This window comes from Glandiceps talaboti, chromosome 11 (genome assembly GCF_964340395.1).
Source record: "Glandiceps talaboti chromosome 11, keGlaTala1.1, whole genome shotgun sequence".
NCBI classification, from domain to species: Eukaryota; Metazoa; Hemichordata; class Enteropneusta; family Spengelidae; genus Glandiceps; species Glandiceps talaboti.
The window spans coordinates 11378759-11398758 of NC_135559.1; the positions used below are offsets into that span (position 1 = coordinate 11378759).

The 20000-nt window shown below is 34.0% G+C and overlaps 1 protein-coding gene across 1 annotated transcript in view; it reads right to left on the reverse strand.

Annotated features, from left to right (window-relative positions):
• LOC144441963 (inositol 1,4,5-trisphosphate-gated calcium channel ITPR1-like) overlaps nucleotides 1-20000 on the reverse strand; it is a 108255-nt gene that overhangs the window by 29223 nt on the left and 59032 nt on the right. The window contains exons 43-59 of the mRNA XM_078131234.1: nucleotides 14533-14604; nucleotides 13802-13937; nucleotides 13010-13190; nucleotides 12598-12673; nucleotides 11649-11728; nucleotides 10196-10352; nucleotides 9387-9484; nucleotides 8588-8687; nucleotides 7255-7359; nucleotides 5817-6077; nucleotides 5241-5375; nucleotides 4108-4257; nucleotides 3587-3703; nucleotides 2920-3072; nucleotides 2153-2255; nucleotides 1035-1177; nucleotides 96-265 (exon numbers count right to left, since the gene is read on the reverse strand). Coding sequence (XP_077987360.1) covers nucleotides 96-265; nucleotides 1035-1177; nucleotides 2153-2255; nucleotides 2920-3072; nucleotides 3587-3703; nucleotides 4108-4257; nucleotides 5241-5375; nucleotides 5817-6077; nucleotides 7255-7359; nucleotides 8588-8687; nucleotides 9387-9484; nucleotides 10196-10352; nucleotides 11649-11728; nucleotides 12598-12673; nucleotides 13010-13190; nucleotides 13802-13937; nucleotides 14533-14604 — 2237 coding nt within the window. The remainder of the gene's footprint in view (nucleotides 1-95; nucleotides 266-1034; nucleotides 1178-2152; nucleotides 2256-2919; nucleotides 3073-3586; nucleotides 3704-4107; nucleotides 4258-5240; nucleotides 5376-5816; nucleotides 6078-7254; nucleotides 7360-8587; nucleotides 8688-9386; nucleotides 9485-10195; nucleotides 10353-11648; nucleotides 11729-12597; nucleotides 12674-13009; nucleotides 13191-13801; nucleotides 13938-14532; nucleotides 14605-20000) is intronic.

Here is a 20000-nt window from a genome sequence, read left to right on the forward strand (position 1 = left end):
AATTTGGCCTATGAGTATGATAATATCTAATTGGTCTGAACTTATGTGAGTACAATGAAGAATTTGGCCAATGAATAAACATGGTCTGAACTTACGTGAGTACAAGGAAAAATTTGGCCAATGGGTATGATAATATCTTGGTCTGGTATCTGATGTCTTGCATAATATCTTTAGACCAATCTGTGAAATCTGTTATCTTGTCACTGGGTGATTCTCGATTGATATTCCATTTCACTTTCTCTTTCACCTCTTCTCTCAAAACACTCTGAAAAGTGATGGTACAACATGTCAGCCAGTGAAAACAAGGCAATCCCTCAATCAAGTTATACAGCACAATTTTCAATCAATCATTCATTCAATCAATCAATCATCAATCAATCATTCAGACAATTTATAGAGTGCCTATATCCAATATGAAGTAAATTTCAGGGACGCTGTGCAGTTATACATTGAAAACTTTTACAAATAAGTATGATCATGGTTTCAAGGTTCTTCCAGGAAGCAGTAACTGTGGGTATCCATCAAAGTTCCAGTTAGTAGCAATTTTGACATTCCAAGGCACTGTACAGTACTCGCGAGAAAAGATAGGTTTTTAAATTCTTTCTGAGGGTGTCTGCTATATATTTTTTGGAGTGCTGTATGTTTTTGTAACTGGATTCACTCAATAAACATTTAGCAGATAGCTAGGGAGTTGGCTTCAAGTGATGATTAGGTCTGATGAAAGTCTATTCCGAGAGCAAACAGGTTCATGAGGTTGGAACTTCAATTAGAGTTACATGCAGTTTTCTTTGATACACAACTAAGTTACTTTTTTTTTCATGTCTACATTACAAACACCAGCTTTACAAATCTGTTCATTACTATATTACATGACACCTTGTTTGTTGGGAAAACACATTTTCGAAAAACAAAATTAATGTAAAAGTAAACAATAAAGTAAAAAATAAATATTTGTACACAAACAAACAAACAAACAAACAAACAAACAAACAAACAAACAAGGTCAATTTCAAGCCCCCTGTGCATTAACTTACTGTATCTTTCACTCTGAAGTGAATCTTCTGTATTTCTGAATCTTTAAGAAGTTCAACTGACTGGGAATTATTAGAGAAGAAGTCCCAGGCCTTCTGACACTCGGCTTCATAGGCTGGATCATGGTCACCTGCCTTGATCAGATCTGGATAGGTTAAAAATAGAATGTCATTTACTAGCTTAGATTAATTATCAGTTCAATTTAATCATTGTGTAAATATAAAGTAAACTACCTAAAAAACAGACAAGCCTTCAGCAAAGACAGTCTCCAACTGGTATGTTATTAGACTCTCTTACAGCCCTCGGAGCTTCGCTTTACTAAAATTAAAGCTAAACGAATTATTTTGTATGTACCGATGCCAGCTAATTAACCGTACTCGAATATCCTTGTACTGTGCACCCTCACCGACCATGATAGAGATAACCATTCGTTGACATGTGAGTGCGACGCTCCGTGTTATCGCGAAGCCCCAAGGTTCGCGAAAATACGGAGCGTCGCAGTCACACGTCAACGAACAAATATCTCTATGTGGTCGATGAGGGCGCACAGTACAAGGTTGTTCGATTACTATGGAGTACGTTATGTAGACGGCATCGGTACATACAAAATAATTCATTTAGCGTCGATTTTAGTAAAGCGAAGTTCCGAGGACTGTGAGAGAGTCTAGTATGTTATGTGGCAAATAAATAAATAAGGCCTATTTCGAATTCAAGCCCCTGTGCATTAAAGTATCTTTGACGCTCAAATAAACTAGTCCAAAAACCCAGAAAGGGCACTATTGAGGTTTGGAGCCTAAAGGTTGATACTAGAAATGCCATGGTATCACTGAACTCCCAAATCAGAATCAACTCTCCAACAAAATCTAAATTAGAGGCCCTTGTTTTTAATGACCAATCTTTCTGCAAAATTTCATCTTCATCCATCAATATTGTTTTTAAATATTCTTTGAAATGGACAAACACAGAGATAAATGAAGTGAAAACACATAAACTACCAATCAAATCACATTTTGGCACTTCTTTTACAGCTTTATATCATGGATAACTACAAAAATTGAACACACATTCTGCCATCATTAACACACACTTTTACAGCTGTTGATAAGTTTATCTTACTTACTCTCTCTGTTAATGTGGCTGTCAATGTCCTCTAGTCTGCATAATATGTGGAAATATGCAAATCCTACTGTTATATAGTCTTCCTTCTCATTCTTTGGTGCTACCTTGTTTTATAAAAAAAATGGAAAACTTCAAAGTATTTGCCAAAAATGTAGATCAGCAGACTGATCACTGGACAATAGATATACGTTTTTGTATTCATGCCAAATCGTCAGTTTGCTGCCCTTTTGTGTGAAATATAAATGTGACTGCTCCAAGCATAACTACGGAAAACAAGCTATCAACACTTATTAAACACAAACTAACACTATTGCTGCTGCATCATCATGATGGTCTATTACACAAGTGAGTGATAGTTGTGCCTTTCTTTAATATACAGATATCACTGAAAACAAGATAATGTAAAAACAAAACTTGCTGTCAAAGACTGGGAGTGTAATACTGTAACAGAATTATTCATTTCAGCTTCGATCAAAATGTTGCAATAATAGTTAGAGTCTGTGTCTGTGATAATTAGCAGAGTTTTTGCTTAGGGTGGGGAACCCTGGTATTAACAGAAAGGAGAAACAATGATAACACCAATATACTGTAACATAAGTTTGGTGTGAAACCCCATTAAAATGATAGGAGAACTCGGGTAGATTTTACCTGCTTCTAACTTATCACCATTAATAAAAACACTGGTTAGCTTGCTGTTAAGTTGATCTACCATTGTCATAACTTGAAAACATAAACAGGTACATTCATAAAATGACAAAATTGACTCACTTTTCCTCTCTTGTAGTAATCAAGCATGATGGCATGTATAGCTTCAGCATCTACAGTTTCCTTGACTTCTACTGCTAACGTTGACCAATCAGGACCATTCTCTTCAATCATAGACATTATGAGATTGGCAATGGACATTTTCAGTTGGTCAATCTATACAAAATAAACCAAAAATCAAAATTTCAAAAACTGCCATAAGCTGAAACTGTTGCATTAGATATAACGACTCAGTATTGAATCACGTGGGTAAATGTGCAATGTGTGTATCTGTAATGTGGTAAAATAAATCAAGTCAAATTGATCTTTGATTTTGCACCCAAAAACCAGCACCCCAAATTACAAGTAGGTATAACCAACCAACCAACCAACCAAATCATTCTATAGCACCAATTTCCAGAGCAATGTTCTGTTCAGTAGCACTGAATGGCTAAAGCACACCATAGGCTTTGGTGAACAAATAAGTCTTCAGTTTTGTTTTGAAGCAATCCAGGTTGGAGGCTTGGCGAATGTCAAGTGACAAAGAGTTCCATAGTTTGGGGGCGAATTACAAAATAGATTATGATTAAAATTGAATTGAATTTAATTAACATATAACACAATAATTACTTTTAATAAAAGACTAATATATTAATTTCTTTATATTAACATTTTGAATTATTTTCCTTACCATAGCCAGGTTCTGACCAAGTACAATTTTACTAATCATATTGGTATCTCTGAGAATGTAGTTGGTATACTCAATGATTTTATTATCAAAGATCACAATAGAATTCGCATGGTTGCCCTGCAAAATAAAAATAATCAATAACTCACTCCAATACACACCAATTACATTCACACACATCTGGGCCATTATTACAACCAGCAATGAATTCACTGTCTTAAGTCTTTGAGTCACTTGTATTACAATTTTTTGTATCTCTTTAATCAAAGTTATAACTCAAAAAAGCAACTTCAGTGTTTTTGTTAAAGGCAGTAAGCAGATAAAATCTAACAGAGTTCCTCAGTAATTTTACCAGGGTTCCCAAACAAAATTATGGTAGACTGTATGGGAAACTATGCAACTATTACCCCTTTCTCCCTTTTTGTTACTGGAGTTCCTCAACTTTAGCAAAAACACTGAACTTTTTAAAACGTAAATCAAACTGGTTTTAATCTAAGATAATTTGAAAACAAGTCGATACTTACTGAAGCATACTCATTCAGAGTACTGAAAATTTCTTCAACTAGTGCAATAGTGGAGTCATCAATGTTTGCATACACTAAATCTAAAAACTTGGCTGTCTCTGCCACCAAATTCACACTTTTGATGTTGTCAGGCTGCTCACGTAGGTAGTTCTGTGAAATCAAATCAAATTTATTTCAGCCACGGCATGAAAGTATAAATTGTAGAAAGAAGGAGGTTAACTACTCAGAGATTTTATTCCGCAGGTTTGCCAACTTAAGTTATAAGTGGTGAAAAACACTACAACCAAATAAGGTACATTGTAAAGCTCTTTGAGTCACTGGTATTACAATTTTTGGTAATCAAAGTTGCAACTTAAAAATGTTACATTTTGAACATGATTTAAACAAGAACAATTGTATGTCCACAATATGAGGTTCATAGTTCATAGTTCAGATAATCATTACTAAGCTTTCTATTATAAAGTACTATCAATAACTGTCATACACTACAAATACAGAACAAATGAACTTGCCTTGGTGTTTCACACATGGGATATCATGTTTTTCACACAAAGGTAGACAGAATTCAACTCTTGACTAAACCAAGCCAACATTTTTTCTACTATATTTGGACAAAGTGTGCCGGGTACATTGCTAAAGCTCACTGCATGGTTATACTAGCTTATTTTTCAGAACCACTTACAAATGGAAATGTTGATGCATACGTGACTGTATTATTTTGAAAATCTCAAATTTATCCTATATCCTGGTGAGGCGAAAAATTACGATTCTGGTAATTGAGCCTTCGATTTACTATAAAAGATAGGTAGAGATTACATGTATTGTTCTTCAATGTGGTAGATTACACAAGTGGGTGATAGCAGATCCTCTGTTGTGCAATTCTAATCACCCTGTGATCAAGATAGTGTAAACATTGGAAGTCCAAAAACAACTATACTGCAAGTTCATGGAACTCTGTCCATAATCTATGATGCCTCCTTACTGAGACTATAATTAAACCAACATCCATTCAATAGCCTATCACTGTTATATCAACATGTTGCGACAATAGTTTTAGTTTGTGTCTATCTTAGTAAACTGAAGGCTCTATTACATACCAGAGTAATAAATAGACTCAAACTATGGTACCATACCTGTAAATTTGAGTGTTGACCATCACACATCTGTCCAAGTATCCTAAGTACCAGTTCAATGAATCCATCATCTTTAAATTCCAAGTCATCAGCCTCAGCTTCCTCTATTAGCCTCTGGACTTCTGGTGGTAGATCCTGTATAGTCATACAAAATATACGGAAAAAAACAACATATTAAGTAGGATATTGTTTTAATTTCTCTATATATCAGAAGAACAGTATTAATAATCCAAATCATATACCCAGTATCGATTTCAATATAATTCAATGGAGAGCACACATCAAACCTGGGCAACAATTTTCGATATCACACCCCTGCACACTTTGCCCAGTAATGGTATTAGTGGCATGCTCAATGATATCCGTTCATTCAGTGATTTGGCTTTGTCAATTTCTTCGCTATTTTGAAGTTTTCGCAAATAAAATAACATACATCACAACATTACAAAACTAAGAGAAAAGAGACATATTGAAGAGAAAAAGGAGAAAGAAAAGAGAAAAAAAGATAACTTGCATCCAAAGATTGTAACCTTCTAAAATAAAATAAAATTCTTCACTAGTTTCTCTTCAACTTACATCAAACTCTATATTTGCTAGGTCTTCTTTGGAGCCTTCTCCTTCGACCTGTATCAGGGGTACTTTATCTACAGTAGAACCTGGAGCATACTTGATTTCCATTTCCATGCCTTGTCCGTCTTTCCATGCCTCCCTTTTACTTGGTCCATTACTTGCACTTGTACCAGCAACCATCATTCCTTTGTCACTCACTTTGTTTTGTGGTCTCAAAGAACGTCTACTTCCTTGCAGGAATTTTTGTCTTTTTAGTGATCTTTGACTCTGGAAATTGATATCAGTAAAAACTCATTCCTTCTGCATTATCACGGAACCCATGAAGCTTTGCTATCACTGAACTATATTTTTATTAAAAGTGTGATTTCATGAGTTATACCATACTCAAGCCAAAATATTGTCTTTGAACAGAAAATATGGGTTATATACCCTGGTCGTTCTATGTTACAACAACCCGTGTCTGTGAAACTGGTTCTGTAGTGTTCAAAATCTGAGTCAAAATGTTCAAACTGCCATTATCTTCCGGATTTTTCATAAATACCCGGTACACTTGAGGAGGTATAAATAATTAAATTATTCCCCAATGTTTTACTTCATTCATCTGGAAATACTCATGACCCAAGGGTTTGTCACTACTCATCTAGTGACTCGTACTGACAAGGCCCCTTAGTTCACTAGTATTTATAATATATTTTGTTAATATAGAAAACAATAGCATTGGGCTGTTGCCTGCATGAGGGCGGTAATGCACTTCATTATAGTAATTATTTGGAAAATAACCTACTCCTTCACAGATATACTGCCAATTGGAGGAAATTCTTACTTTTATCGTATTGAAACTCAGTAAGGCATAAATTACATCAGGAAGACATTTTAACCTTAAGTCATAAGGTGTGCAGATCTCGAGTCAAAAGAAATAATGCATAAAGTATAGTACCAAGAAAATAGACATATCATGGGCCAAAACATAATTTAAAAGGTGTGTGTGTGTGTGTGTGTGTGTGTGTGTGTGTGTGTGTGTGTGTGTGTGTGTCTAATTAACAGTACCAGGATTTGGAATATGTGTAGGAAGATGGGTTTATTGTACAATTACTTGTATAGCATGTGAATTCAGTATTTAAAAGTTTTAGTGAGTAGAACAAGATGGTTACCTGTTTTCGCCTCTGTGCAGCAAAGTAAAAGAGAAAGCCAGTGTTAGTATTGTGTTAGTACAGTAGGATTGTCAAATACTACATAGCAGCATAGCAAGAATGACTGTGTAGTTGACATTTGGAGAATATATTGTTCATGGTTCAAAGAATCAATATTTACAATACTTACTTTCGAGATACCCAAGTTAACCCACAACATTTCCTACATATAAGGTATATACTACAATTTGCTACTCTGACTAGGGCAGATTCTTTACTCTATATACAAAGTGTATTTTGAAAACTTTTCTTACCCCAACTAAGCCAGAACGTTTACTTCCCATTCTGCTGGCACCAAGTCTGCTTTTACTTCCCGCAGATGTTCCTTTCCGCAACAGAGCAGAACCAGCTAGGATGGCCTGATAATAGATGAATTGAAATTATTCGTGACTTTGAATCAAAATTTAACACCTGTATCAACAGATAAGGCTAAATAATAATAATGACTGTGGAAGTACAATGACAATGTTGTAATGCTAAAAAAAAAATGCACTAAACTAAATTTTTACATATGTACCAGAGATTACTTGCAGCATTGCGAGTGCATACTAGTGGTATTTGCACTGCAGTGCAATACCGAAAACATTTATCGTATATCTATATACAAATGATATGGCAATTGGGGGCACGACCGTTATTTATACATGGAAGCGCTTGATTGCACAACATGACTTGGGGGAAATTTATACTGTTTCAGATAGACGTAATTATGTAATAATAACAGAACCCCATTCTGCATTAGTGCCAGTGTGCATGTGACTGCATACTAAAGGGTATTTATACTCATGCTTGCAGTGTTTTCTGCTACACTATTACTAGTCTTGCTGCTAGACGTTCGGGCTTTCTTTCGATGCTATAACTATAAGCGAACGAAGTTCGCATGTGAGGGCCTGCCTGATGTTCCATCCTCGATAGCGTTGTTCAGCCGTGTGTCGTATTTTATCGGAAGAACATCCGAGGGCTAGCTGATAGACTACCCCTTGCTACACTCATGAAAGTACAGGTGCAGAAAACATGCTAGCACTCATGCAAATATTCTGAGTACACCACACTTGCACTCATACATCATGGGGTTCTATCAAAGTAACTGCTCAAATCTCTGCCAGGCTCTAAGTTCAAAGTGCATGTTTTAGTGTTATCAAGTCCTGTAAAAATGGAGAATATAGTGTTTATTGTTCCAAGAGTCAACCAGGACAGTACAATATAATAGTTACTTTGGAACGATAAATTGGAAACAAATGTGACGTTTCGATCTGTGTACTACGGACCTTGATCACGCAATGATTAATTATTCAGCATTGATGTCTATCTCTCTGAAAGTGCGAGTACAAATAACCCTTAGTATTCATACTAGCACTAATGCAGAATGGGGTTCTGTTATTATTAATTTGTTTATCTGAAATAGCAAATTTTTGAAGTCATACTATGTGATCACACGCTTTCATGTACAATGAACAATCATGCCCTTATTGATCAAGTATTGAACCTGGCTCTAAGTTCAATGACATACATAAAGTTACAAGTAAGGGAAAGCAGCAAAGAATGATAAAACACAAAAACTATCTTGTTTTTAATATGTAAGCTTACCTCTGCAACGAGTTTACCATGTCTCATGGCTTTGTTTAAACTTTTCTGCTGTTCTAAGGCTTCATCTATCTTAGCCCTATGTTGGGATTGTAAGGCACGTCTGCAATAAAAATGTTTTAACATATGTTAATGTCTGTAGTGTATAGAGTAAAACACTTATCAATTCAAATACTTAACTAGTTTCATACCTTTATGCAGATGTTATCATTGTTACAAAATGCAGGACTAGACTAGTGTTCCTCATAAAAATTTCAGATGCATGGCCTATTTGCTGTGGACATGACAGAGTAACTTCCATATTTATTTAGATGATGGAAGTACATTTGTATACAAAAACTACTGTTTTTCATGATGGAAAAAAAGTCAAAAATTGTAGTAATAATTACAAATTAAAAAATAAATGACTAATTTTAGAATTATGTCTATCAATCCACTGATATTAATTTTAATTTTTCTCCCTTAATTTAGTCTGTATTGAATCAAACAAACAATCACAATCATGTTGGGCTGATAAATGGTGTGTTCTCAAATTTTAAAATATCAACTTAAAAAAAAATAAAATAAAGAGAGAAAATGTTCTTTCTTACTATTTTGAAGATTTTTCAATAGGCCACAAATATATATATATATATATATATATATAGCACACACTACATACTTCAAAATGAATACCCATGACAAGTGACAACCATGTCTTTGAGATAATTAAGGCAAATAATCAGTAACAATTAAGACAAGGGCTTTACAAATTAAGCATCTACAAGTACACTGAAACATAATGAATATTGATAATACTTACTTCTCTTTAGTGGCCACAGCTGATAGATTCATTCTGCTTTTGATAGCCATAAAGAAATGTTCCTCTCTGGTACTCAGGAAATATTCTATCAGACTTTCCTGTCAGACATGAAGGAATACAATTTGAAGATGCAGACTTTAGATCCACAAGACATTTAAATTGATATAAGTTTCTATACTTTACTTAAAATGCACTGAACCTTTCAAAGTTGGCTAATTTGAGGATTTTAGTTCATTCTATTTTACTATACTAGTCTTAGCTAGTACTCAAGTTAAACATGCCGTCACACAGGTATATATTTAGACTGGAAATTACTTTACGTCCATTCAGTCCTAATCAGTAGGTGCCAGCTAATTTTATCTTACACACTAGTAATAATATGTATTTGGCATGTAAAAAATGGTCAAAAACGATTTTTAATTTACCCCAAGACTTTCCAAAGACAAGAACTTGTTCACACTCTGACCTTCATTTGTTTGAATTTGTTTAAGTTCATGTTATTGTATTGGGTATAAACAGTAAATTAAATACTTTTATCTACCAGTAATATATATATAAACCTGAACTACACAAAATGTTAAAATTAAGTTATATAAACCAAAATTAAAATGGACAAAAATCATGTTTGACGTTTTAAATGTTAATCTACAATGACATTTAAAAAGCTAGCTCAGAAACCTGTCTTTGTGTTACAATCTCAAGAAGCTAACAAAGCTTCTTGAGATAGTACCTGTTACATCAAAACAAGTCTCTGGGCTATCAAAAAAGGCCTGAACATATAAAACCCAAAATATCGGAAATATACTGACCTGTACATTTTCATTACCACCAAACAACATAGCAGAGAGGAAAGCTAAAACTTCCTTGGCTAGACTGTCACTAGTCCTGGCTAGCAATGGTAAAACTTTCAACATAGCACCATGTTCATTGAGTTCATTTTGTACATCGCATATCTTCTCAAGTTGGCTGTGTAAGTCAAAAATTGGAAAGTTTCAATAGTTGAGTAAAAATTTAAGTTTGAAATAAAGGTGAAAATTTAAGTTTTGAAATAATGGTTTTTACAATGAAATTCACATGACCAGCGTGAAAGGAATAGACAAAACTGTGATTTTCAAGAGAAACTCAATTGATAAGACCCCTGTATATAAACAATTACACTCTTTGGAAAGCTGAATTCAAACAATCAATACCAAGTGTGGTATCTGATAACAGGAGGTCGTATAATAGATGTCTTGGCGTTCAATCTCAGTCTAAGGTTCAATCCATTGTATTGCAACATTATACATAAAAATAGTGTGCTTTGGCGTCTTGTATTTTATGACCTCCAGTTATCAAATACCACACTTGGCATTGATTGTTTGAATTGAAATTGAAAGTAATGACTGTGACTAGACATAAGTGAGTCGAGATGATTGTAGTAATAGTAACTTCTATCGTTTAGGAACTACCCGGTAGACAGGCACAAAACTTGAATTGTGTATTGTGACTGGGATCGAACTGTTCAAAGACGGAATACAGTTTAATCCAAACACACCACAACACAACACAGTACAATCCTTATTAGTAATAGTGCTAAAATACACAAACAAATCCAAAAGACAAAGAACAATTTAAAAATTGTGGGTTGCATATCTTTTTATTTCACTTCACGCCATGCTTTACCATTTTCAATTTTTACCTTGTTCTGAATAATTCAAGTCTTTCTCTTAAACGATAACTTCTGTGAAGTAGAATTATAAGACAATCCCTGTCAACCTCTTTCATCTCACACACATACTTGCATGAATTGGTATGGTTTTCATGTCATCAGATTCACACTTTCAAACAGTAAAGTATAGTTTTGTGTAAAGTACTTTAGAAATACAAAGGTACATTTTAAATTATATTATGATTTTATATATGGATATAATGAGGTGTTTTGAGGCCAGTGTGTGCACTGTGTGTGTGTGTGCATGATGTGTGTATGTGTGTGCGCGTGAAACACATAGTGACATACATACATACATACATACATACATACATACATAATACATACATACAGATACATGCATACTTACATGCATACATGCATGCATACATACATACATACATACATACATACATACATACATACATACGTATACATACAGACAGACAGACAGACAGACAGACAGAGACAGTACATGTATGTACATGTGCATGTCTGTGTGTCTGTAAGTGAATACATATATAGTATACTTTCATGTTTACATATAATCCATATCACTTATTTTCTAAACTTACCCTGCATGCTTCTTGATGGGATCGCTTGCCCAGTCTTCTGGTAACTGTCTTTCTTCATTGTGAATCAGTGCTCTCAGTAACTGTAAAAGTAATCATGGAAACATAAATGAACTTCACAATATGTTTTAAATCATTTACACCCTCTTCCAGAATGTAAAACCAACGAAAAGAGGAATTTTCTATTCTACATACTATGCAGTACTAAGGGTACCATATATTGTTTGGTGGTTTTCCCCTTCTGTAAATGACATGAAAAGTCCTAAACAATACGATGAACCCCAAATTTCTTTATTATTTCGAAAGGATCGAGGGTTAAGATTTCATATGGCAAAGTTTTAAAATATCTTAAGACCTTTGATGTTCAGTGAAATTGGTCCCCAGGTACATTCTACCTCAAGTAAATCTTAAGACTGATTATTTCTGAGGAATCAAAGAAGCTATTTATATCAGAACATTAGAACCATTGATAAAGAGAGATGTGGGCCGATACACTTTACCACCTGTTTAGGACAATGTTTTGAAGTCACATATGCGTACAGCGTAAACAACGCGTGACGTCACATCCCTAAAGAAGACCTGAGGACTCAGGTTGATATCTAGGATTTATCTAAGTACTTTGGTGCAGTACAAAGTTGTAACAAGCCAAGTTATTAACTTTAAACAGAAAATATGGATTATATTCCCTGGTCATTCTATGTCAAAAACAAGGGGCCAAAATCACTCATGGTTTCTGTGGTCCTCGAAATACAAGACTGAGTCCAAATCTTTAAAATTGCCATTTTTTCCTGACCTTTCGTAAATTTTGCAACAGGAATCGTCTAGCAAATCATAGTGACAATTAGGCCCCTTTGGTCACTCATATTTTCCTTGGCTGAACAAAGAAAAATGTTGGGAAATAATCTCTAATTATTGCATATATACACATTAGATTGATTTAATAGACTCATACCTGTAGACACTTCACATCTAATGCCTCCTGTTGTAATCTCTCTCTTTCTGTACTTCTAGGATTATTTCCTGAAATTCTAAATTTGACAACATTTACAACAGTTAATTTAATCATACTGCCATGACAATAATTTATAAGAATGAATGAAATTAAGGTATTCTCATAAACTTTTGATTCTTGAGAGCCATTCACAGCATGATATGATTTCACATCACATAATTTTGTGTAATTATCAAGACAAACTGACAGACAGACACACACAGAGACAGAAAGACAGACTGACAGCACAGACAGACACAAACATACACAGACAGACAACCGGACAGACAGACAAACAGACAGACAGACAGACAGACAGACAGATACATGTTATTGAAACAGGCCAAGATCATTATCCAATATATATACTTACAGCAGTTCTTCAACCAATTTACCAGCTGCAGAATACTGAGATAAAGAGATCTCATGTCTCCTTCTCTTTTTGAAATGAATGATATCAAAGTCATGCTTCTCAGCTGATACGAAACACTTCACATGTTCCTGAAATTCTTCACCTAATGGAAGCTGTTCATCTCCACCTAACTCAGTATACTCTGAAAGTGTAAAATAAAATCAATACAAATTTGGTATTACTCACACACGGTTATCTGTGAAGACATTTGTATGTGCTGTATGAGCTCTGTGAGCATATTACATGCATGCTCGAAGTCATCTAACATGATAATGAGTGACATGTTAATCCGAGTCGACCCCTTTTTATACCGATATGTAGATTAGGCACATGCAATGCCAGTTATATATTCACCACAACAGTAGACAGACTACTAAAGTACAACTGTTACTTACTAGGAAAGTAAGGTAGACACAAACTAAAATCTAGTGGTGTCCGGTGTGGTTGATTAGTGCCTCTGTTGTATAGATCTAATTACCATGTTATCAAGATCATGTAAACACTGGAAGTCTTAAAATATGCACTGTAAGGTCATGGAAGTCATCAGAAATGCCACCCTACTGTGACTCCAATTAAACCCACATCAATTCAATAGCATATATCAACCTATCACAACAACAGTTTTAGTTTGTGCCTATCTTTAATAGTTAGCCAAAACCTTGACTGCCCTTGAATGCCCCTGACTACCCCTGTCATATCAATTAATGTTCAAAACTATAACATATTTCCTACTTCAGTTCTTTTTTTCCTCACCTCTCTTGTTGTCACTGTCAGTTTTTAACTGTGTAGAGACCTTGTTCTCCCCACCATAAGACCACTTATAGTTGTTGGAGTACAGATTCAGGAGGTCATTCAACTCTTCCTCAGCTTTGTAGTACTCTTCATAGTCCTAGTATGCATCAAAGGAAGAAATCAAAATTGTGGTGAAATATTTTACAATATTCCATATTTTGGTTACATACCGACCAGCCATTATTAATGTAGCATCACATGAGGGCGCTCTACAATACATGAAATTGAGGTTTAACTTTTCATTATGTATGCCGAACACCTGACAGTGCTAAAGACAGTCAACAAAATGTGTGTACACAAATTTCGTGAGTTCCTAAAACTTAAACAAAAGACAACAGAAGAAACTGATGGATTATAAATTAATCAAGTGTACTCAAAATTTACCATAATACGTTAGAAAATGGTGATTTTCAAAACATGCAATAGTATTAAACAATTCTGATACTTGTTTGGCAACATTCTGCTGTCAAATAATGCCTCTAGTGGCCAAACTATAAAATCTTTTGTTTTTATGATAACAGCATATGATGTATGGTCAGATTCCGATGGCAAATAGTGCCCCTAGTGGTCAAACATTTGTTGTCTTTCACAAAAATATATTACACTGCACTCTCTTTTTTTTCTTACAAATATTGCCTGTAAGATGATATACAGCCAAGCCATGATAAAATATGTTTAAAAGTTATTCTTACCTTTTGTGCATCACTTCTGACATCCTGTGATCTACCACCATGAGTGTACTTAGATTTAAACTCCTCCATCACCTAGTGAAAAGAGCCACAAACAAATTAAACATAGTATGAGTTTGTTGAATAAACGAAGATCGGTCCAACTACAGAGAATGCACACTTCGTGAGGAGACTAGAAATTGAGGAGATAGATACAAGTTTGATATGGAATGATATGAACTTGCTCCAAATGAGGTTTGAATTTAAAAGCTTTTATTTCTATGTTTCAGTCCTGCACAAAGGTTGTATGGTACTTCCTCATATGAGGTGTATCATGATTCACTTATAACTATGTGTCCTGTTTTCTGATATCAGACAAACTGTAAGTAGTGCAACGGCTGAGTTCCAATTTCAAGAACACTGATTGTGCACATTTCAAGATATCAGACGCATAGTTCCAGTTAACGCTGGTGACTGTTTGTGTGTTTGTGTACATTTCATGACATCAGACAGACACTCTGTGATTATTGAATTATTAGTACCAGTAGTACGAGTTTTAATTTATACTTGTTGATTTACTGAACTAAACTAGACTGTCTAAAAGTTCAATGCCAAAAACCACTGATCATATCCTTTTATAGTCTGAATGCCAATGTGGTCTCTAACTAAGTGGAGGTGTAAATCGTAATGCACCGTATAGGGACTAGACTAACATATTTCATAATGGCTCAGAGACTTGTCTTGGTATTGGTGTGGAGAGTTTCTTGAGATCGCAACACCAAAACAACAAGAGACAAGATAAGTCTCTGGGATAATTTTATCAAGGGCCAATAAAATGCAATGTTCAAGTATTCAACACCACAATAAGTATTACAACAAATCTATGATTGTTAAAAAGTATAAGGGTTCCTTCAAATTCAGTCCAGTGAAAAAATGTACTATCACTTATTTTCAAAGTACCGATATTGACCAATGTATCATGATTTTTTTGGGGTGTGGTGTCGACTTTTGTATGTTTCATGATATCAGACACACTGTGATTGTACTTTTGTTTTGAAGTTGAAGGAACCAGAATTGGTTAAGTCTCTCAGGTTTGGAATAAAAGAATAGATACAATAGATAAATAAACACTGAACAGATAGAGATAGATAGAGATAGCTTGATATACAACCACTGACATCAGACCATGGACTATCGGAACCTGTTACAAACACTGAAAGTAAACAAATTAATTGGATTAATACCACTTGGCACAGCTAAGCATGGTGGAAGTACAGAGACTTGTATTACATTCCATCATTTGATAAGAACAGTTTTATGGCCTTTTTAAATAATAGTTCAGGTTCACAAACAAATTTCCAGTTACCCTGGCATTTCATGTACTCATAAAGAGGCCATAAATCTGTTCTCATCAAACCATGGTGTGTAATACAAGTCTCTGCTGTTCCAATATGCTGGGCCAATGTAGTGTTATTCAGTTGTTTACTTTCCCTGTTTGTAACAGCTGGGTCCCGTTCGTCCACAGTCTTGTGTCAGCAGTTGTAATTATGATTGCTTAATTCCTCTGAAGTGCGAGTCCTGTTAATCGATTAGCATTAGCTAATTATGATTAGCTTCCTTTAAGTTCTAGAGTCAAGTTGTAAAACAGAGAGCATAGACTACACAGCCTGACTGGATGTATATGTACTCATGATTTCTCACAACTTGTTTGAATAAAGGTTGTAAAAAAAATGTGTAGCCAGTTTACCAAGAAATTGGACATCCTAAAGTGCAATACTAGGTTTGCAAGTTAACATTACTAATCCAAAGTCATTGCATGATAATACCATGTGTAATTCTATGTACTAAAAAAAGGGCATATGCCTCGACCATCAACTATAGTTCAATAGTTTAGAGCATCAGACTCTATGCTACTTTAGAGGTATAGTATAGACTTCTACATGTACATTGGTTAAAGAAATATTTCAAATGTAACAATGGTCACAGTAAAACAGAAGAAAACTGGCTTCGATCATTGGCTTAGTCTGTAAGGTATGCCGTGATGGGGCGCCCTCACACATCGACCGGTGAATGGAGGGTGATGTGAGTGCAATGACATGGCATCTCTTACAGTCTACCATTGGCAAACCACCCAAAATAAGGATGGTCAAATCTGGTACTAAATAAGCTGATCTATGATTTTGATTATTTCTAAAATGATTTCACCAAGTAAAACACAAATTATGCTTATTGGACAAAAAACACTTGCAGTAAAATGAAGGAATTGTGAAAAAAAAATTCACAAAGAAAGTTCTCTGTTTTGACAAAAACATGAGAGGAGCATGTTAGTAATATAAAGTATAGATTCATTCAGTTTTAACATTCCCTCCATACATGTACTTGATTAGTTTACTTTATTGATGAATTGCACTGCACGAAAAAGTGATGCATTCATTTTATCATGCAAAGTCAACTATTAGTATTACACAAACTCTGCTGTTATAGAGATATTAGCATAAGTTACACCATTTAGACAGTCATGACTCATTAGTCCAAATACAGACAAGATGAGATGAGAAAAAGATAGACCAAGAAACAAAACTAGTACTACAGAAAAGGGATGTACTATTAATACTAAAATAGGACAGAAAAGGAAGCATTTAAACTAAGTTTTCCTTCACCTCTTCCTATCCATATGGATGCATAATTATGTGCATTCAAACAAATAAAACATGATAAAAAAAGGAAGTGGAATTATCATTAGCATTGGGTATTTTATGATGAGGAATGTATTAAAAACATGCATGTCTCATTATTATTACTGATATCTCAACAATCAACAATTATTACAACACAGATTAATATAATCATTGAAAAAAAAATTAATATGAAATGTATGACTTTTGATGAATATATTTGGCAAATATGTAAAATATCATTAAGAAGTAACCAAGGTGAACAGACACTACAGTAACTGGTACTGCACATGTCTTCACTTTGTGAAAAAGAATGTTTGTACACATGTATTCATACAATTGAGAAGCCATGCCATACAGACAATGCAACTTATAGCATGACTGCTATATGTTTACTTATCCATACTGAACATGTGCAGATCAAAGATTTAATCTGGTGTTGATTAAAGAGACAGAGACTCCCTCACTTGGGTATATGTGTAACCATGGAGACTAGATTATTTGTGGTTATTAACACAGAGACTTTTATAATGTTCAAAACATTCATCGATTCAGCCATTGTAATATATATTTCCCACAATGCAATATTCAAGATGGTGGGCTTGTAAGTTGCCATATTGAATAGTATAATGATGTATTTCCCATAATGCACCATTCAAAATGGTAGGCTTATAAGTTGCCATATTGAGTTTTATAATTATATATTTCCCACAACGCAGTGCACCATTCAAGATAGTAGGCTTGTAAGTTACCATATCAAGTATACTCTATTCAAATGGTACAAATATACAAATTTAACCTGTATGAGCAAAGATATCAAAAAAAATATTTCCCCTTGACAGAAAAAAAAAAAAACCATGTTGGAAAAACATAATTCTGTTTACAGCTATCTACAAACTTCTGACAGGCATAATACTTCTACATCTTATCACATTAAATGAAGGAACAATAACGCCCGACATGCACAAGAAATTCACAGAAGTGTAGTCTATATATACTCAAGCACCACCAAGACAAGAGATTTACGAAGTAATACCACAAGTTTTGAAGTTTTAAAAATAAGAATTTTAGTTAAAGTACACTGTAAGTAGAAGAAAGAGTGAAGAAGCATTACACTATGTAGAACTTAGCATAAGTTCAACACTGAAATATGTCATAGGATGCAAGTAAATAAGTTAATCAAATCACTGATCACACTTTCTGGAAATTAAAGTGACCATATGGATGAGGATTGGGTATTTATTTTGGATTTTTAATTTATAAAACAATTTTATCATAGCTTCTTACTTGGAAAAGCAATGTGAAACAATATTGACCAAGTCTTTGTTTGCAAAAAGCTAAAACTTGTGTAAAATGTTTGTTATTGTATGTGCAATAACAAACATTTTACACATTTACTAATCTTTTGCAATTTATTGAGTTACAAACACAGACTTTGTCAACATTGCTTCACATTGATTTTTCAAGTTGGAAGCCATAATAAAATTGTTTATAAATTACAAATCCAAAATAAATATGCAATCCTCATCCATATTGTCACTTCAAGAAACATCGGATGTGTAGCACAGATTGCAAAGCATTTAACATTCTGTGTAGGATTCTCAGAAACGGCTTGAAAAAGAAGTGGTTTCAAAAAAAGAACACTTTTAACATTTACACAGAATCTGTATCAGGTATACTTTGAAAGATACTGGGGGGGGGGAAGTGCAAAGACAAGAAAAAGATTCAGAGAAGATTGAAAAACATCATCATGCAGACTGATTTTTTTACAACAGGAAAAATTACTTATTAGGAGACAACAAAAAGGTTGGAAAAAGAGAAAACTGAAGAAAAAAAATCAGCAAAAACAAAATAAACTGTAATCTATTATGTACACTATCAGCAATACAATTTTATTTTAATGAAAAAGTTTAAATGTAGACTTAAGGTTCATAAAAAGTTTAGAAAAAAGAGAAATGGAAAAAGTAATATGGGGTTTAAGGCAAACAATACTGTGTAATATAACGCAAAAAGTTTGGTCCATTTAGATTTTACCTGTGTCTATGGATTGAATAATTATCCATTATTAAGAGAGTGCAGGATGATATGGTAGTATAAGGATTGAACCATGATTTATAGTTAGTATAGGGGTAGGGTGATGGTTAAAATATATCTATCAACTGAAAACTTGCAAAACAGTGACAATATTCAAGTGGCCATATGGATGAGGATTAGGTACTTATTTTGGATATTGGATTTATAAAACAATTTTAGTGGCTTCCTACTTAAAAAATCAATGAAACAACATTGACTAAGCCTTTGTTTGTAACTCAATAAATTGCAAAAGTTTTAATATATGTAAAAGTTTGTTAACATTGACCAAGTCTGGGTTTGTACTTGAACTCAACACATTGCAAAAAGTTAATTAAAAGTAAAATTTGTTAATGTAGGTAAACACTTCATGCATCTATTAATCTTTTGCAATTTATCGAGTTACAAACAAGGACTTTGCATATGTTGTTTCACATTGATTTCTTAAGTAGGAAGCCATGGTAAAATTGTTTTATAAATTAAAAATCCAAAATAAATACTCCAATCATCATAAATATGGCCACTTGAGTATATAAGTTTGGTAATATGAACATTCATAAAGATTTCATTAACTACCCGGTACATACAGGTCTTTGATTATGAATGAAGATGTCAATATCAAAAGACCTCGAAACATATTTTAAAATTTGAGATTCTCTTCAAAATATTTCTTGACTCAGTGAATAGAAATTCTAATTTGATAAAATATTGGCCATAGCAATCTTGGAGAATTTCACTGAATTTACA